The 16,714-nt window shown below is 41.7% G+C and overlaps 1 protein-coding gene across 5 annotated transcripts in view; it reads left to right on the top strand.

The window, feature by feature from the left end:
* Nucleotides 1-16,714, top strand: part of CLIC5 (CLIC family member 5) — a 131,088-nt gene that overhangs the window by 32,425 nt on the left and 81,949 nt on the right. For 2 of the 5 annotated variants that reach the window (XM_090031039.1, XM_090031029.1), the window contains exon 1: nt 11,435-11,810. The exons of 1 other annotated variant lie outside the window; for it this stretch is intronic. In XM_090031039.1, coding sequence (XP_089887165.1) covers nt 11,748-11,810 — 63 coding nt within the window. In that variant the 5' untranslated portion in view covers nt 11,435-11,747. Of the gene's footprint in view, nt 1-11,434; nt 11,811-12,015; nt 12,301-16,714 lie in introns of those variants that run through there. 2 more of the 5 variants (XM_090031047.1, XM_090031056.1) reach the window with 2 other exon arrangements.

The following is a 16,714-nucleotide window of genomic DNA, read 5'->3' as shown; positions in this document are numbered from 1 at the left end:
TTATTAATCTTTCTGCTTTGAATGTCAATTATGAGTTTGTGTGTGTTTGCATGCAATATGGACCCCAGTGATGTGATCTGAAAGGCTGCCATCTCATTTAGACCTCTTAATAGCCATCAGACATTATTAATTTTGCTTAGAACAATGAAACACATTTGCAGACATTAATGAATGAATCTGGTATCAGATGGCAGTTACTGCCTGGCCCAGGCCAGGTTGGAATTGCTAACATCAAGATAAAGGGCTCAGTATCTTTATTAGCATTCCTTTGACCCACCTAAGTAATTCTATGTAGAGTATCAATACCTGTCATTTAGGTAAGATTGGTGAGAATAGAAAGATGCCCGTCTGTTTTGATAAATCAGTGATGGATGATATTACTGTAAGGCGTCACAGTCAGTGTCCTGTGTTTTCCATTGTTCATATAATATCCCACATGGGAGAAGGAGCTGAGGTTTTCATGGGCAAAAGTAACGTGCTAGCAATAAGCAACCTCAGTATTAAACTGAATCTACTACTTGTCTTGGCATGGGAGTACATTTCACCCTGAGAGTAGCTGTTGGACCTATTCCAGTTCCTGTTCATGCACAAGGACCTCACCTGACTTTAGCAAGCTTTCCGCCTGAAATAAATGGTACATGCTGGGCCTATAAGTTAATTCTGGGAGCTGCTTTCACTGAGGCTGGCACCATGTCCACCTTGCAGACTAAATTGCTTGAGTGCCAGCAATACTTCAAATTTGCCACAGTTTGCCCTCTTTCAAAAAAGGACAGAAAAGTTATTCAACAATTCATTGGGAAAGACTCACAGGGCAACTTTGTTTACTGCAGCACAGATAATGGGATATGCCTCCAGAAGCACTGGCAACACACACAAATGAGTGCAGCACCAGTGAGGACATAACTCAAGAGTACCTGTTTACTTCTGGTCTAGTCCAGCCTGCTCAGACCTATGTGCCAATTGACTGTATTAGCTCTGCAGTTAAGACTTAGCCTAAGCAAAGCTAAGTATAGCAGAATCAGCATAAAATGTCTCATGATGCAACGCATCTAAATTATAGATAAAACAGGTACATTTCATGTCCATTAGCTCTCCTGCTTGTAATAATTTGCTGAGAAAAGCAAGCTATTTACAATGCTAAACTTTATTGAAACACTATCACAAAAGTATCAAGGGGCGGAATGAAAAATGAATGAGGGCAGATCTCTAAGGAAAGACAGGAGTACAGGAGAGACTCAGGGTCAGCAGGGAACATGTTACTCACTCATACAAGGCGTGCAGCACTTCCAACGTGATGCTAGCCAGACCACAAAGCACAATGAGGTGAAACCTTGTCATAATGGGAGACTTCAAGATGCTAACATCTTCTGTTTCACAAATTCATTCAAACATACCTGTGTCAAAATCCTGAATTTATGGGAATCAGCCTGAGTGAGGGTTCAGTACAACCTGTTTTGGAACCTGGGATTTTGGCTTCTAGAAATGCCACACATCTGGATACAGAAAGTCATTACACTCTTGCAAAAATATTTTGCCAAATATCATAGTGAAACCTAAACCCATTTAAAAGCAAGAAGCTGAAAGTATGCATCTGCGGACTTAAATCATTTAACGTACCTATCACTTCCATCTCCAAAATGGAGGTGAAACATTTCTGTAGAAGAGGTCCACAGTGGGGAAATCCTGACCACACTGAAGTAAGCAATAAAACTTGTGGGCATTGTGCTGGAGCCTACAGGTAGATTAAGACATGGATGCACATAAAATTATTTACTATATCTTGTGACTTGAGTTCTCTGGATTTCCCATCTGTCAATGGCTCCTGTTGCAGGAGCTCTGGAACGCTGTTGCTGCAGGGATTTTCAGGTGAGTCAGAATAGAAGCGTGCAGCTGCCAGTCTGCATTACTAGGCCAGGACAAAAGTTACCTGGCTGACTTTTTTAGTTGGACATAATGCCTGCTAAAAGGTTAATTTGTGTGAACTTCTGAGTTTGAGCAGATGAACTGCTTCAAAAAGCTGCCCAGATGAGATGCAAATGTAAAAGACAATGGGTGTGTCTACACATGCAATTAATGCAAAACAATAAATTCCAGAGCAGGGTGAGCTGGAATAAACTGTTCCTGGGTGCAGCATCTACATATGCACCAAGGATAGCAGCAATTTGAGCTGAGACAGACTAGGCGTGAGCTGGCAGGGGGCACTGGAGTCAGCCCAGGGCTCTAGGTGGTGGCATTGGGTGGCATCAGACCTGGCTGGGGCACAAAGGTGCTGAAAATGCAGAGCTGTGTGGCTAGGCAGCAGGCAGGAGTCTGGCCCTGGGCTGACTGGGTGCTATTTCCACCTGTGGTCAGCATAAAAATACTGTTGCATCTGTAGATGGCAACACTTTTCTCCACGGTTTATTAGTATCCTCCACAGTAAAGTGCACATGTAGACATAGCCAGTGAGTGCAAAAAGATTTTTATCTGCTATAAATACATTGATTGGGATGAAAAATTAAAATTAAGTTATATCTGTGCAAGACATTTTTATAGAGGTATACTTATCTCCACAATTAATACTGGTGGGGTTGTACCACTTTAACTATACTGCTTAGTTTAACTGTACTGGTATAGTTTAACTATATTGGTATATACACTTTAACAATACTTATATATACCAAACTGGTATTAACTGTACTGGTATAATTAAAGTGATACAACTTTTTTTGCAGACAAGGCCTTAACATCTTAGGCAGAAAATTCTCCAGGTTGCTACATCCACAGAATATTTTACTCTAAATGTAGCCAGGGCTGGCATAACTGACCAGGGAGCACAGGTGGCAGCCTAGGATGGCAAATTGAAGGGAGCAGCAAAACTGGTGTGCAGGCACTTCTCACACATTCATTGGGGGCTGCCTTGGGAGTCTGGGAATGTGCAGAAATGAACAGGATGGCTCCCAGGTATGTTACAAGGGAGGGTGGCAAAAAATCTTGGGCTGTGCCTGAATGTAGCCAAGTAAAATTATTTCGTTTTAATTCTTTGACAGCAAGAGGAGAGCTGACTGCTAATACTGTTACAGTGTGTTTGCTGATACTATGTAAAACTGGGTAAAAATGATACCACATCCAGTCTCATATTATATTATGTACAAGGGTAAGCAACCTTTTCTGCCTGTGGGCCAGAATGACCAATCCTTCATTGGAGGCATTAGGGTGGTGGCACAGGGAGCTTGCTTGTAGCCAGCATTCATCCCCATGGTGGCAAGGGGAAAATGCCCATGGAAGATGCCCCCTGCTGCTCAATGCTGCTGAAGACCCACATCCTTGAGCTGGATCCAAAGGTTTTGTAGGCTAGATCCAACCTGCAGGCCATAGCTTTAGCATTCATTAAGTATGTGCCGAGCAAAAGTGAATAGATATTTTTATTTATTATTCATAGTCTGAAATAAAATTATGTAGTTGTCTCAGTTGAAATGTACATTTTTTTTCATCAGCTGAGTTTATCCACATGCCAGTTCTAGCACTTAAGTAATGTTTTGTTTTCACTGATGCTACATCACTTTTTAAAACATTCATAGAATGTGGCATTTTAATTTCCTGTCCTCTTTTGGAAAATGTTCTTAGCCCCAGTTTAATTTTCAATGGACATGTCAGTTTTGTAGTGATAATAAAATAGAAAACAGTGCCCTCTAGAAGCCACTTTGGTGAACACAATCAAGAAAGGAAGCATTTTAGTGAATGAACAATACTCATTTCTGCTGCAGTTAAAATCAAATGCAGGAGTTTACTTCAGTTTCCTGATTTTTATCGAAGAAAACTTGTTTTAATAAATGCTAAAAAGCTAAAGGTCTTGAAGGAGACCTCAGCCTAATAGAAGAGGAGTGAGAGATTAAGTTAAACAACAGTTTATACTTTTGAGCATATAAATTTCCCTTGAGGTGGCTGCTCTTCAACTCTGTACCTTTTCTGAGTGCTGTGATGTGTCAGCAATAACAGCTGAAACATGAGATTTGCTCTAATTGATCCCTAATGAATCTTACTTTCCAGTGAGCAGCAATATGATTTTTTTTTTCTCCAAGTTACCCTGTGTTAATATTTTACTGTGGCTAAGTTCTGTGCTTTCATTCATATGAAAATAAGCACTGCCTATCGCATACACTATTATTTTGGAACACATACTACCTCTGTGTAAAACTCCCATTGAGCCAATTCCTGTGGTCTTTATGCAATGACAGTCATCTTGGTAAATAACTGAGTTTGATCCATAGACCTCCAGAGCTAACACCATGCATTTTCACAGCCTGGGAAAAAAGCTAGATTCTGTAGCTTGTAGGCAAGGCAGAATCACATCTTCTGTGATTAGGCATAGAGAGAAACACATAGCACATGCTGGCCATGAGATTACATACTTCCTGAGAGCGCGATTGTTCCATTTAGGCACAAATCACAATAACATAATCTACTTATACATGTTTACCCCAGTGGATGCTCAGGATGGCATCTTGCCAACTCCTAGAACCACACAGGCTGCACACTTAGTATTGCATTACTTTGGGTGATGCCTCTTATTCCTACTAGTTGACTAAGTAACGCACAAGGAGGTCAAGGCTGTGGCCCTCCTTTGTGCCCTGTCCCTGTCCATTTGGGGCACCATGCATCTTCAGGGAATTCAGGGGAACATCTTCTTCCCTGCTCCAATGTATATGTGCTGTACTTCCATTTGACCCTCTCTGAGCACAAAGTAGTGAGGAAAGCTCTTACATATACATACATTGTGTAGCTAAAAGCAGGGGCTGTTTTTTACACAGTATTTAATTAGTCAAATTCCCTTTCCTGTCTATGAAAATTGATTAAGGGCCTCAAAACTTGGTATTTATTTCCTTTTGGGCGTGTCTACATGAGACACTAACTGTGCAGTAGCGTGCCATGCAAAAGCCATGCTAATACGCTACTGTGGACTAGTATTAGGCTACTGCTTAGTAAGTGTCACTAAAAAGCTGTGCACCGGTGCTACTGCGCAGTAGTGAGAGTTACTGCACATTGACTTAGTACTTGGTTAACCAAGTACTAAATTTAAGGCACAGGAACTAGAGCACATTAATGAATGTGTAGTTGCACTGTTTGAGTTTAACTGCTTTGTTTTCCCTTTTTGCTCAGGACTTCATGATCTGTCCCATATTCATTAGGTTGCTAAATAAACTACTCATCAAAGCAAATAGTAGACAGGGATACAAGAAATAGGTTTAGATGATGATAAAAAAAATGTTTGCGTAGGGTGTATTTCCCCTTCCAAGCAGTTACTTTATTTCTGCATTGGCCTGAGTGAGCATGGTTCACAAATTAAATCTGCAGCTGCTGTTTAGCTGAATTGTTCTTGGTGAGCTAGACCAAGGGTTTGCAACCTTTGCAACCTACAGCCATGGGCTAGATCCAGCCCACCAAGTAATTTTAACCAGACGAGATCTCAGTAGGAATTTAACAGCCAGTGGTGTCAGTAATAATTCAGTGGTAAGGAGAATTGGAGAAGGGGGAAATGGCAGCAGTGATTGAGTCCTAAGTGATGGCCCTCCTTCAGACCAAGCTGTGTTAACTCAGCCTGCCACTACTAAAAGGTTGCTGGCCCCTGAGCTAGACTGCTTGAAATCCTGATTCTACTAACTCCTGTCCATGCCATTTGTCAGGGTTATGGCTTTTTGACACTTCTCAATGAAAAGTAAGTTCCAGTCTGAAAAAGAAGGTTGCTGAATTCCGGAAGATGAAACCCATGTTATGAAATGTGTGGGGAGGAGGCAAGGGGGACATACACAGAGCACGGTGGCATTAAGCTAAGTGCCAGGACTAAGGAGGTTCAGAAGAATGCCTTCTTCATAGAGCTCCGTCTGGGGAAACTGGCAATCTGTGAGAGCACAACACATTGCAGTTAAGTTCTTTATTCTTGGCCTCCACTTCACCTTCTCAGAATGAATCTCCTGGAAATCAGGTTCGGGTCAGGCATGTGAAAGCTGATAGCAAGTTAAAGTTCAGGTACAATAAAGGTGTTATGCACAGAATGTGACAATTCTCTTTCTGGAGCTGCCTTCCTGTTTTATTAATGGAGGCCACATGATCATGTTCATTTGTATACTTCATAAACCTATAATGGCTTGCCGTATGAAGACTTCATAATCTGCATCTAATCTTGATCTTGTGTGTAACTCAACACCTTTGCTACCTCTGACTTCTGAGAGAACAATAGGCCAAAGCCAAGCATCTTCTTTTCTTTGCAGTAAAATGAGAGTGTGCTAATCATTTCTCAGTTATTAACCTATCCTTAGTTGATCTATAAAAGGAAAAATTGGTTTTACAGCACAAAAGCAGGCCCATGTAGGAAATAATAGCATCATGCTAGGAAAGGTTCCACCTATAAGTAATACATCAGTTTTATATGACAGAAACCCAGTAAAAAAACAGCATGAGTAGACTCTATAGGACCTTTTTATATATTTCCTCCTACTCAGTGCTTCCTGTAATGTTTGTCTTACATCAATCTTTTATGCCTATTTTAAAAAGATTATGTAGCATTTACATGAACAAAAGCTTTATCCTGTATAGGGGTGAGCAGTTTTTAGAAGGAACTAAGCACCTTCAATTTGCCATGACCCTAAGGAGAGAGAAGGGCATTCAGCCCCTAACAAGCCACTAGGGAGGAATGAAATAATTGGTCAACAGCAGTCCCTTTATTACTGAACTTAGACAACTTTGCAACATGGTATGCATATTTAAAAAAAAAATCAATTCCATTTAATTAAATGTCCCATGATCACCTGAGTTTTGCTTCTGATTGATACCCAGATTGCTGAAATAGGTGATTTGAACTCTGGTGAGGTATCTCTAGTAGGTTTTGGTGGGATGCATATCTGATCATCCAAATGCTGCTGATCAGGGGATGAATTTTCTCTATCTAGCAATGGAAAAGAGCCCATTAGAGACCCAGAGCAGCCAGGGGAAAATTCCCACTGGTGCAGCCTTGGCATATAGCATCTTATCTTGTCCTCTGAAGGCCCCACTGCAAATCCTGGCATAGAGGACAAAAGAGCAGGATACAGAGGAAGAGATATGGCTCTGAGTGGCACTGCTTCATATAGACCAGGGAAAGGGAGGTACTGAGGCAGCAGCCCTTTATGTGTGTGTTGTGTGGGGGAAGGAAGGAGGAGGGTGCAAAAATAGCTGCTGCCACAGCATCAGCTAATCTCACAGCCACCATCAGCACCATGGCAGCTGGCACTGCCCCGTGTGTTGTAGCTGCCTTAGACGCAGGACTGCCCTGTTATGTTTCTGCCTGTCTCTAGTTGCCTAACTCCAGAGCTGTTACTCAAGGGGTCTGAACATCCCCTTCAGCACCCATAACTGGGAAGGAGAAAAGTTGGCTTAAAAGTACTGTACCTTCACTTTCTTTCTATGGGCCACAGGTTTCCTCCTCTCCTAGGGACTCAGCAAAACATTCATAGCTTAGAGGAATGGTTTTAAGAAAATAAAATATAAATGGTACAATGATTGTGTGTGCACGCTATTGAAGCCAAATAAGTACTGGTGGGCGTGTTCTACTGGTTTGCCCAGTAGAACTGGAATCAGGGTTGATGAGTCCTGTTCTACCGCTGCAGCTGCCAACTCACTGTGCAGCCCTGGGGAACTCATTCCATATAGGCTAATTTTAAGGGGTGCTGAGCACCGCAACTCTTCTTGAGGTCAGAAAGGACTGACAGGTGCTCTCAACATCTTTCAAAATTGGCATTGGAGCCAAAGGTATGAAAATTGGCAACAATTTTGTTAATTTACATTTTTGTATGCTCAACTGAAGCTCCAAAAAATTAGTGTAGCATTTTAAAAAGATTGGGCTTAGTCTCTTAGTACCTTGATTTTACTTTCTGAACTGAATAAAATAGTAGTTTTCATATGCATCACAGAGATCTGGAGCTTCATTTATGAAGGGCTTGATATCTTCATAAGAGATACGGTACATAATTATGGAAGAGTTCCATTATACTTAGATAGTTTTGCACTTAAAGCAGGGATTCAACCTCTTATTTACATAGAAAGAAATAGTATATATTGTAAATATTGACTGCACTGACAAGTGAAAAGTGCTGCACCTGGGCAGGAAGAACCAGCACCATACCAGCAGGCTGGGGAACTCCCTTCTCGGCAGTACAGAGGCAGAAAAAGATCTTGGAGTCATCATTGATGCCAAGATGAACATGGGCCGGCAGTGTGGGGATGCAGTCAGGAAGGCCAACCGTACCTTGTCATGCATCCACAGATGCATCTCGAGCAGGTCCAGGGAGGTGATCCTCCCCCTCTATGCAGCACTGGTCAAGCCGCAGCTGGAGTACTGTGTCCAGTTCTGGGCGCCACACTTCAAGAGGGATGTGGACAACATGGAGGAGAGCCACTCGCATGATCAGGGGGCAGCAGGGCAGGCCCTACGAGGAGAGGCGACATGACCTGAACCTGTTCAGCCTCCACAAGAGAAGGCTGAGGGGGGATCTAGTGGCCTGTTACAAACTAGTCAGAGGGGACCAGCAGGCATTGGGGGGAGTCCTTGTTTCCCTGAGCACTACCAGGAGTGACTAGAAGTAACGGTCACAAGCTAGCAGAGGGTAAATTCAGATTAGACATCAGGAGGCGCTGCTTCACTGTCAGGGCAGCTAGGATCTGGAACCAACTTCCAAGCAAAGTGGTGCTGGCTCCTATCCTGGGGTCTTTAAGACAAGGCTAGACAATCACCTTACGGGGGTTGTTTGACCCCAATACTCTTTCCTGCCATGGTAGGGGGTCGGACTTGATGATCTGCTCAGGTCCCTTCCGACCCTACTAGCTATGAAACTATGAATAAATAATTACGAAACTCCCTTACTGGTTGCAGACTGAATCTTTCAAGCATTCATAAGTCAACTGGTTAATCAGTGAATGACTTGATGCAAGCCTTTTAAGAAATTTAGCGCTTGGGTTAGGGACAGAAATTACACATAAACTGGTATAAGAGATCAGAAACTGGTTCAAATCCGTAAGACAACAGAAGTTGGGTATACACAAACCATTTTCAAATCAGATGAAACTGGTTTAAGATAAACCTGGATGTATGAAGTATTAGACAACTGATTTCGGTTAAATCAGTTTATTGAACTTCTGTCCCTGATCCCCTCCAGGTTGAAGTTAACTCACAGTCCCCCAACATCCGAGGATGCTTTGAACCTTCCCCGCAACACCCTTCTTTGGAGACGGGCAGCTTCCCTTGCTCCAGCTGACTTTTGGCCTGGGCCAGTACATGTCATTCTGAAAGTGAATGTCTGTTCACTTGCTTATCTGTTCAATTTATGCAGCTTAGACTAACCTGCGAAGATCAAATCAATTCAGCCTTGGGCTTTTTGACTGTCTGTACTTAGCCCTGGTGTCAAACAGTTATTTTTATCCCTATTTATCTTAGTAATGCAAACTGATCAGTCCCCTATAGTTAAAATGAACTGTAATCTTGTACATGATATTCCGTTGGGGTTTTTTTTTAAGATTAAAACTTATTTTCTCCATTATTCTTCATAAATAAAATGGGTTTTTTTTGTCTGCACTTGATGGATAATGTTCTGCTGTAGAGACCTTCCCAAAGAACTGTTCCTGGCAAAATGGCTTCCGTTTCCTTTTGTTCTCAATGAGATTAAAGCTATGGGTACTCTTTTTTTTTTAAAATGCACTTTTTAAAAAACAGCCACCACCTTCTGGTGTTTCTAATACCCACACATTGAAAGTATATTAAAGTATTTGAGGTACTCATGGAGATCAAATTTGCAGCAGAAATAACATTATAATTATCAAGCTGGGAATACATTATCTATGGAAGCAGTTTACAGTACAGTGATTATAATAATATAGGTGTCACACTGCAATTATTGCATAATGACATTGTGATTTTTTTTGATACACCTATTTACATTTAGCTCATGTAGCTGGAAGTATTCCTGCAAGCTTGAAAATAAATATATTATACATGTTATGTAATTAATGTACCTGAATCCAAAAAATACATGTATACATTTGAAATCAAAGGGATAATAATATGTAATTCTCTTATGGTTTACCTTCTGATTACACAAATTACTGCTAATTAGAGCTCAAAAACCATGAGCACATTTTATACTGTAATTACAAGTGTTGATTGCGTTGTAGTTACAGTTGCTGTATTATAAAATGCAACCAGATTTACATTTAACCATTTTGGTGACCCTTGCAGTGCTCCCTGGGTCCATGGGACATGTGTTGGGGCAAAGTCATAGTTCGTGTTAAATACTTGTCTATAAGCCTATACAAGTAACTGCTGGTCTCTTTTTTTTTTAATGGATGTGTGCCAGATGCTCAGAGGGCAGCAGAGGCAGTTAAAGATTATAATGAACACACATAACCAGGAACACTTTCATCAGAGATAAGTCTTTAATTATGGCAGGAGAGTTATTGAAAAGGAAATATAATACGCACTAGAAATGGAAAGCAGAATTGCTTTGGGCCATTGCTTCACAATTTTGGTCTAGTCTGATGACTTTATTGGTCTGACAGGGTTAGAATTGCTATCAATGAATTGCAAGAAGTTTGTAGAATGCAAGAGAAAGCTATCATAAGACAGGAGTTGGGGACAGAGGCCTAAAGTAGGGGAAGAGCTGTCACCCTCCGGCCTTGACTTAGTGCAGACACTGTTGAAGAGAGCATATTAAACTTTCTGTTTAATAGCCATGCCTTTCCATATCAGATAGTGCATATTAAAGTCGGGGGAATAGAGGGATGCAGAAATTGTTAGCATATGAGAGAGGTTGAAAAAGAACCGAGCTTGGAAGGAGGAAAGATGGTGTTTATTTCAAGTGCCTGATTCTCCCCTGGTAGAAGGGACACCTATTAAAGTCGGTGCTTGTTACCTGTGTTTTACACAGAGAGGCTATGTCTGGGGGGTCTGAATTGATGTGATCAGCAGCTCTCACTATTTTGCTTAACCACATGCCCTCTCTCTATCAGCTCTAACAAGTGCTCCAGCTCCCTGAGAGATTCACTCCCCCAGCCATGCACCCCAGGTGCTGATTCCTCACTGCTCTGTGCCTTAGGTACTTATTTATACCTGTACAAAACACTACTGTTCCAGTGTGGTAGCAGCACACCATCCCTCTGCCCAGGTGTAACGGCAAGTATACAAGGTGCTCGCAGAAGAGAATTAAACTACTCTGTAATGGAAACAAGCTTTCCTGTTCTTCTCTTTTCACTAATGCTCCCTGCTAGGGGATGTTGGAAACAGTAGTTGAAACACAGAAAGATGTTTAAGAGCAGAACAAAGCGATTTGCCTGAAGGCTGATCCAGTGGTTTAGGTACCAGGAGCAGTCTCCTCCCATGTGTATTAACCCCACCTCTCTCCTGCTCTGGGCTATTTTGGGCTGGCAGTGTGAGCTGCAGCTCTGACAGATGAGGATACTACACTACAGCACAGCACAGCAGCACTTGTTGCTCTGAAGAACTGTTATAAATATACGTGTGCTTCTTTCTTGGCCAGCTGCATTTCTTTTTTATTTATTAGACTGGAAACTTATTTTCTTCACCGGAGGGGAGTTCTAGCAACACAAAAGACATGTTTTACAAGCTTTGTGGGAGCTGTTCGTGAAAGCAAATCTAGCTGCTGTTCAACTGAAACCTTCTTTTGCCTTTTAATATAAGGAGAACAGCTCCTGGCTTTGGGGGGTGAGGGGGTGGGGGTTGAAAAATGACAGACTCTGGTGCTGCAGATGGGGAAGGAAAGGACCCTGAAATTGAGCTCTTTGTGAAGGTAAGTCGCACTCTGACCCTGCCAGACTCTTCCATCAGCTGGGCTTTTATTAAACAGTCAAACTTTCACTTTCTGGCACAGTGCCGTAACAGCACTTTGACAGCAAACATTGTCGCCAGGCTGCACTTCCCATCCCTAATGCTAACAGTGAGGTAGTATTGTTGAGTGCAAGCCAGCGTGCCTTTTCTATTTTATTGTTTGCCTTCTCTTTGTACAGCTTGCCCTGCATTTTGCTAGCATGCTGCCTGCATTCTGCCATGCCCTTGCCCTGCCTTGCTTTTCCCTATCTGTGCCAGGCAGGGAGTGAAGAAACAAGGGATATGGGGCTGCACAGAGCAGCCCCTTGAAAGAGGTTGACAGGCACCACTGATCTCCGGCAAGGCAAATAGTGATCCCACTACCCTGTCAATTTTTTATCTGTTTTTCATTATCGCTCAGAAGTGAAGAACAAGCCAGATTTCAGTCCTGCTTACATGGATGTCAGTCTGGGGTAAGCCCATTGATTTCAATACTCTGGATTTTTACCAGTATAACTAGAAGCAGAAAATGGCCTGATGGCAATATAAGGCAGTAAATGCACTTGTATAACAGGATGTCAAATGATTTAATGTCCTTGAGAGTTGCTGTGGGTCATGATCCTGGACCACTCAGATCCTGGAGAGTTTTGCCATTGATTTCAAGGGGTGTGGGCTCCAGGCCACAGTGTGTGCAACTTTATTACAAGCAAACTTAATGCAAAATGTATCTTTGCAGAGCCCTCATTTGTTGACCTTTAGAGCATGTTGCAGAACTTCTCTGTGTCCATTTAGGGTGGAATCTACTGAAGGCTAAGTTAGTTCCTATGAAATAAATGGAAGGATTAGCTTTGATTTTAAGTGGAGTTAGATCAGGCCTTTGGAAGGTGTCGTGTGGAACAACTAGAAGCAAAACTGAGCAGATTGCCCTGGGCAGTGGGTGGGCTGTCACCAGCAGTGCTAGTGGCAGGCTGGTAGCAGCCGTGGCTGCTATTTTTGTACCATCCCCCAGCAAGTCAGGACCTGGGGATGGTGCCTCACTCGCCCCCCTTATTTTTGCTAGTAGGAGCAAATGGGAAGGAGGCATCTTTGAACCAAGCCAGATTTGGGCTCCATGATGCTGGGCTTTGCAAGACTACTGTTCCGGTCTACTACCTGAAATACACACCTACATCTACAGTGATTATCTGTAGCTTCTTCACTTGTCTTCTATCACTCCATCCTTTACTCTGGTCTTTCATTCCGAACCAGCATAGAAGTATTTTTCATAGCAGGTAGCAAATGCACAAGAACTCCTGACTGACCACTAACCTGGCAAATTCTTCTTTCTGGGATTAGGTGCTTGCTCTGGCCACCTTGTTTCCTCTAGTGTCTCACCCCAGGCATTTTCTGCAGGAATCGGTTGAGTGGAGACGGTTGTGTGCTGGGACATTCTAAATGTGCCCTGGAATGTGAGACTTGACTTGATTGCTTGTTCTGCTTAGAAATGGATGCTGAGCCTGGAGTGCAGCGCCTGAGATGTATTCTCTGGCTAGGATCAGTTACTGCAATTGGGACCATTTTCATAAGGCTCAGGGGACTTCACTGGGGTTAGGTTGTCACCCACAGATTTTTAAGTCCAGAAAGGAGCATTATGGTCATCTGGTCCATCCTCTTTCATAACACAGATCATAGACTTTCACCCGGTGGCTTCTGTATGAAACCCATACCCTGTAACTGGGTTAAAGAACTATGTCTGCATCCTCACATTCAGTATAATCCTCCAGCCCCTGACCATTTGAGTTTGAAAAATATTGTCCTTAGGAATTTAAATTATATGAATCATTAGTGAATATTGAGTTTACTTGTGGTTTTGGAGGGGTGGTATTTACCCATGTTAATAATCCAAAGAAGTTAAATAGTAAAAAAATAATTATCACATGAAGAAGCATGTTTTACAGAGTTACAGAGTTCCACAGTAAATAGTAATAGCTATGAGATTGAAAAACTAAGATGAGATCTAGGGACAAATCAAGGAATATAAATAATGGGTAAACAATATGATTGCAGGTGTAGTTAGAGATGGAGATCTGGTGAGGAGGAGAGCTATAGGAAGGCTTTTCCAGAAGGCCCAAGCCACAAAGGAAAAGGCACTTATACCAGCTATGCAACACTGTATAGAAAGACAGAAATATGGCAGTTTGTAGTATCATACAATCCTAGAGTTGGAAGGAGCCTCAGGGTCCTGGCCCCCTGCACGAATGCAGGATGTGCTGTTCCTAAATCATCCCTGCCAAATGCTTGTACAGTCTCTTCTTGAAAACCTCCATCAGAGGATATTCTGCAACTTCCCAGGGCAGCTTCTGATGATAAAGCCCAAAATTGCATGTGTTTTGTTTTGTTTTTTTTGCAGCATCCCATTTCTGACTTAGATTGAATTTACGGTCTGCCACAACCCTCAAATCTTTATGAGTAGTGCGACTGTGCTTTTAGTTATCCCCAGTCTGTATTTGTGCATTTTGGATGTTCTTTCCTAAATCTAGCATCTCTGTTGAATTTTGTTTTGTCACATACAGGCCAGTTCTCCAGTTTGTCAGGATACTTTTTGTAGCATAGCTCCAACGTGTTTGCAGCTCCTTCTAGTTTTGTGTTGCCTGCAAACTTGATCAGGAACCTCTATTTAGCATCCACTTCATTCATAAAAATATTAAACATCAGCAGACCCAGAGCAAACCCCAGTGAAATTCCACTTGAAACATCCTGCCATCCTGACATCGATCTATTTATACTTACTTTTTGCTTCTGGCTATTCAGATAGTTATGTATCCCCCTAACAGCAAGAGAAGCAGAAAATGTTGAGAGGTGTGCTGGCAAATGAACAAAGAGTAGCTTGAACAAAGCTTTAAGAACAAGGGCTGAAATCCTTGTTTCACTGAAGTCAATGGGGTATTTTACCAATGTTTTTAGTAGAGCCATATTTTAGTCAAGGTAAGGAATGGTTGTAGAGCCAAAGAAGTTATGTGAAAGTGGAGTGAATGGACCTGTGTGTGTGTGTGGTGGTGGGGGTTGGTCTGTATAGGGAGTAGAATAGCTTGTAAGCAAAAGCAAGCAAAAATGAATGGCATTTCATCAGTCAGGTCCTAATGTGATTGGCTGTTGGCTAAGGAGAGAAAGCTACACAATTGTTGTATTTTCTCTTTCTGTTAAGAGGCTGATAGAAACATCTCAGCTTTATGTCAGGGAAAGTGTTAGCAAGGCAGGTGACTCACTGGCTGTAAATAGAGGAGGAGTGCTGTAACTTAATGCAGGCTAGATACCTTCTGAAACATGCAGTAGTTTAGCCAGCACTGACAGCACTCTGGTCAGTCTTGACACTTTCCAGAAGCAATCCTGCTTATAAACTTTACCGAGAAAGTACCGAGAAGGTTTGCCAGGGAAAAAGCTGGGTATATGTTAAGAAGAGAAGCAGTATTGCCCTGTCTAAGTTAGCATCAGGTGGTAGAACTGCTGCAGTACTTAGCTCAGCACGTTGTGACTTAGTCTAATTGTAATTCTTTGTCGTGGAGAAACAAAGTAATTTCGCATAAATGACTCCCTGATGGAGACAACATTTAGCTTTTCTGGTGATTTTTTCCTGTTCGATTTAATACAGCAGCAAAACCAAACTGCTGCTTCTCTGAAGGAAATGCAGAAGGCAGACTTAAAATACATATTTAAAAAAATATATTTGGATAATATAAAGGGCTATAGATTTGCTTCTGTTGTATTTGTAGTACAAGCAGGTGTGTCATAGTTTCATTGTTTCATTTCTGACTTTTCACAATAGCGCTTGAGATCTAGAAAGTGAAACAGTGGAAATAAAATGTAAAACTAGAAACAAAAGGTACATAAAAGCCAGATAGAATCAAAAGTACAGTACAACTAAGTTGTCTATTTGCACTGCTCAAGACAAGTACAGTAAGTAACCAAACATCGCAGTGGTCCAAAGTACATTTCATTTTAAGATTCCTTCTGCTTTGACAATACTTCTTTTTAAAAAGACAACCAACTATCTGAGATAACATGACACCTGTGGTGACAGTAATTCAATCAGTCAGATAGATTTTTAAAGTGTTTTTAAAATCAATAATGCCTTTTAAATTAATAATCTTCATAGATTTGATCAACCATTATTATAGATATGAACATTGCGCCAGATTTTCCAGAGCTGCTGCCTAAACTGTGCTCATAAAATACTCATCTATAGTCATAATTTGTAATTACCTTTGTGTGCAAAAATCTAAGATGATTTATAACTACATGGAGAGGTGGACTTGAACACTTTTAGGAGCAAAGTCTATATTCCAAGGCCTCCCACATCAAACATGCAATCACCTGCCAATTTAGATTCAAAACTGGAAAGAGCTGAGTACTCCCACATCCTGTTCAAGGCATAAGAACTGCAGGATCAGGCCCCTGAAGTGCAATAGGGAAATACCTAAAAGGTCATGTATGTGGAGGAACTCCAGGGAGATGTTTTTCCTCTTAAGGAATTTATAAACTAATAATGCCAACTTAAAGTCAGTACAACTGTTCATAGGATGTTAAAGAACATGGGTTAGGCTTACTGATCTCACATTTTCTTAAACATATGGGCAGAAGCATTACTGTATTCTGTAATCTGCAGTTGAAGGAGAAGCCCTCACTGCAAGATAAAGGAGCCTAGTGATCCCAGGGACGTGTTTAACAGTTGTATATCCATGGGATGAAGACACAGCTTGTGCAAATTATATAACTTAGAATCATTCTGAGTAGATTGAGGTTGTCCACAAAAGAAGCATGGTCAGAAGTAATGGCAAGATTCACAACCAAGCTCACAGTTAGTGAATGAATTGACCAGACTGGCTTTCTCATGGGTGCCCAAGACAGAAA

Source organism: Crocodylus siamensis, chromosome 1 (genome assembly GCF_052110815.1).
Source record: "Crocodylus siamensis isolate JL-2025a chromosome 1, ASM5211081v1, whole genome shotgun sequence".
Lineage (NCBI taxonomy): Eukaryota > Metazoa > Chordata > Crocodylia > Crocodylidae > Crocodylus > Crocodylus siamensis.
This window is presented reverse-complemented; position numbering and strand designations above follow the sequence as displayed.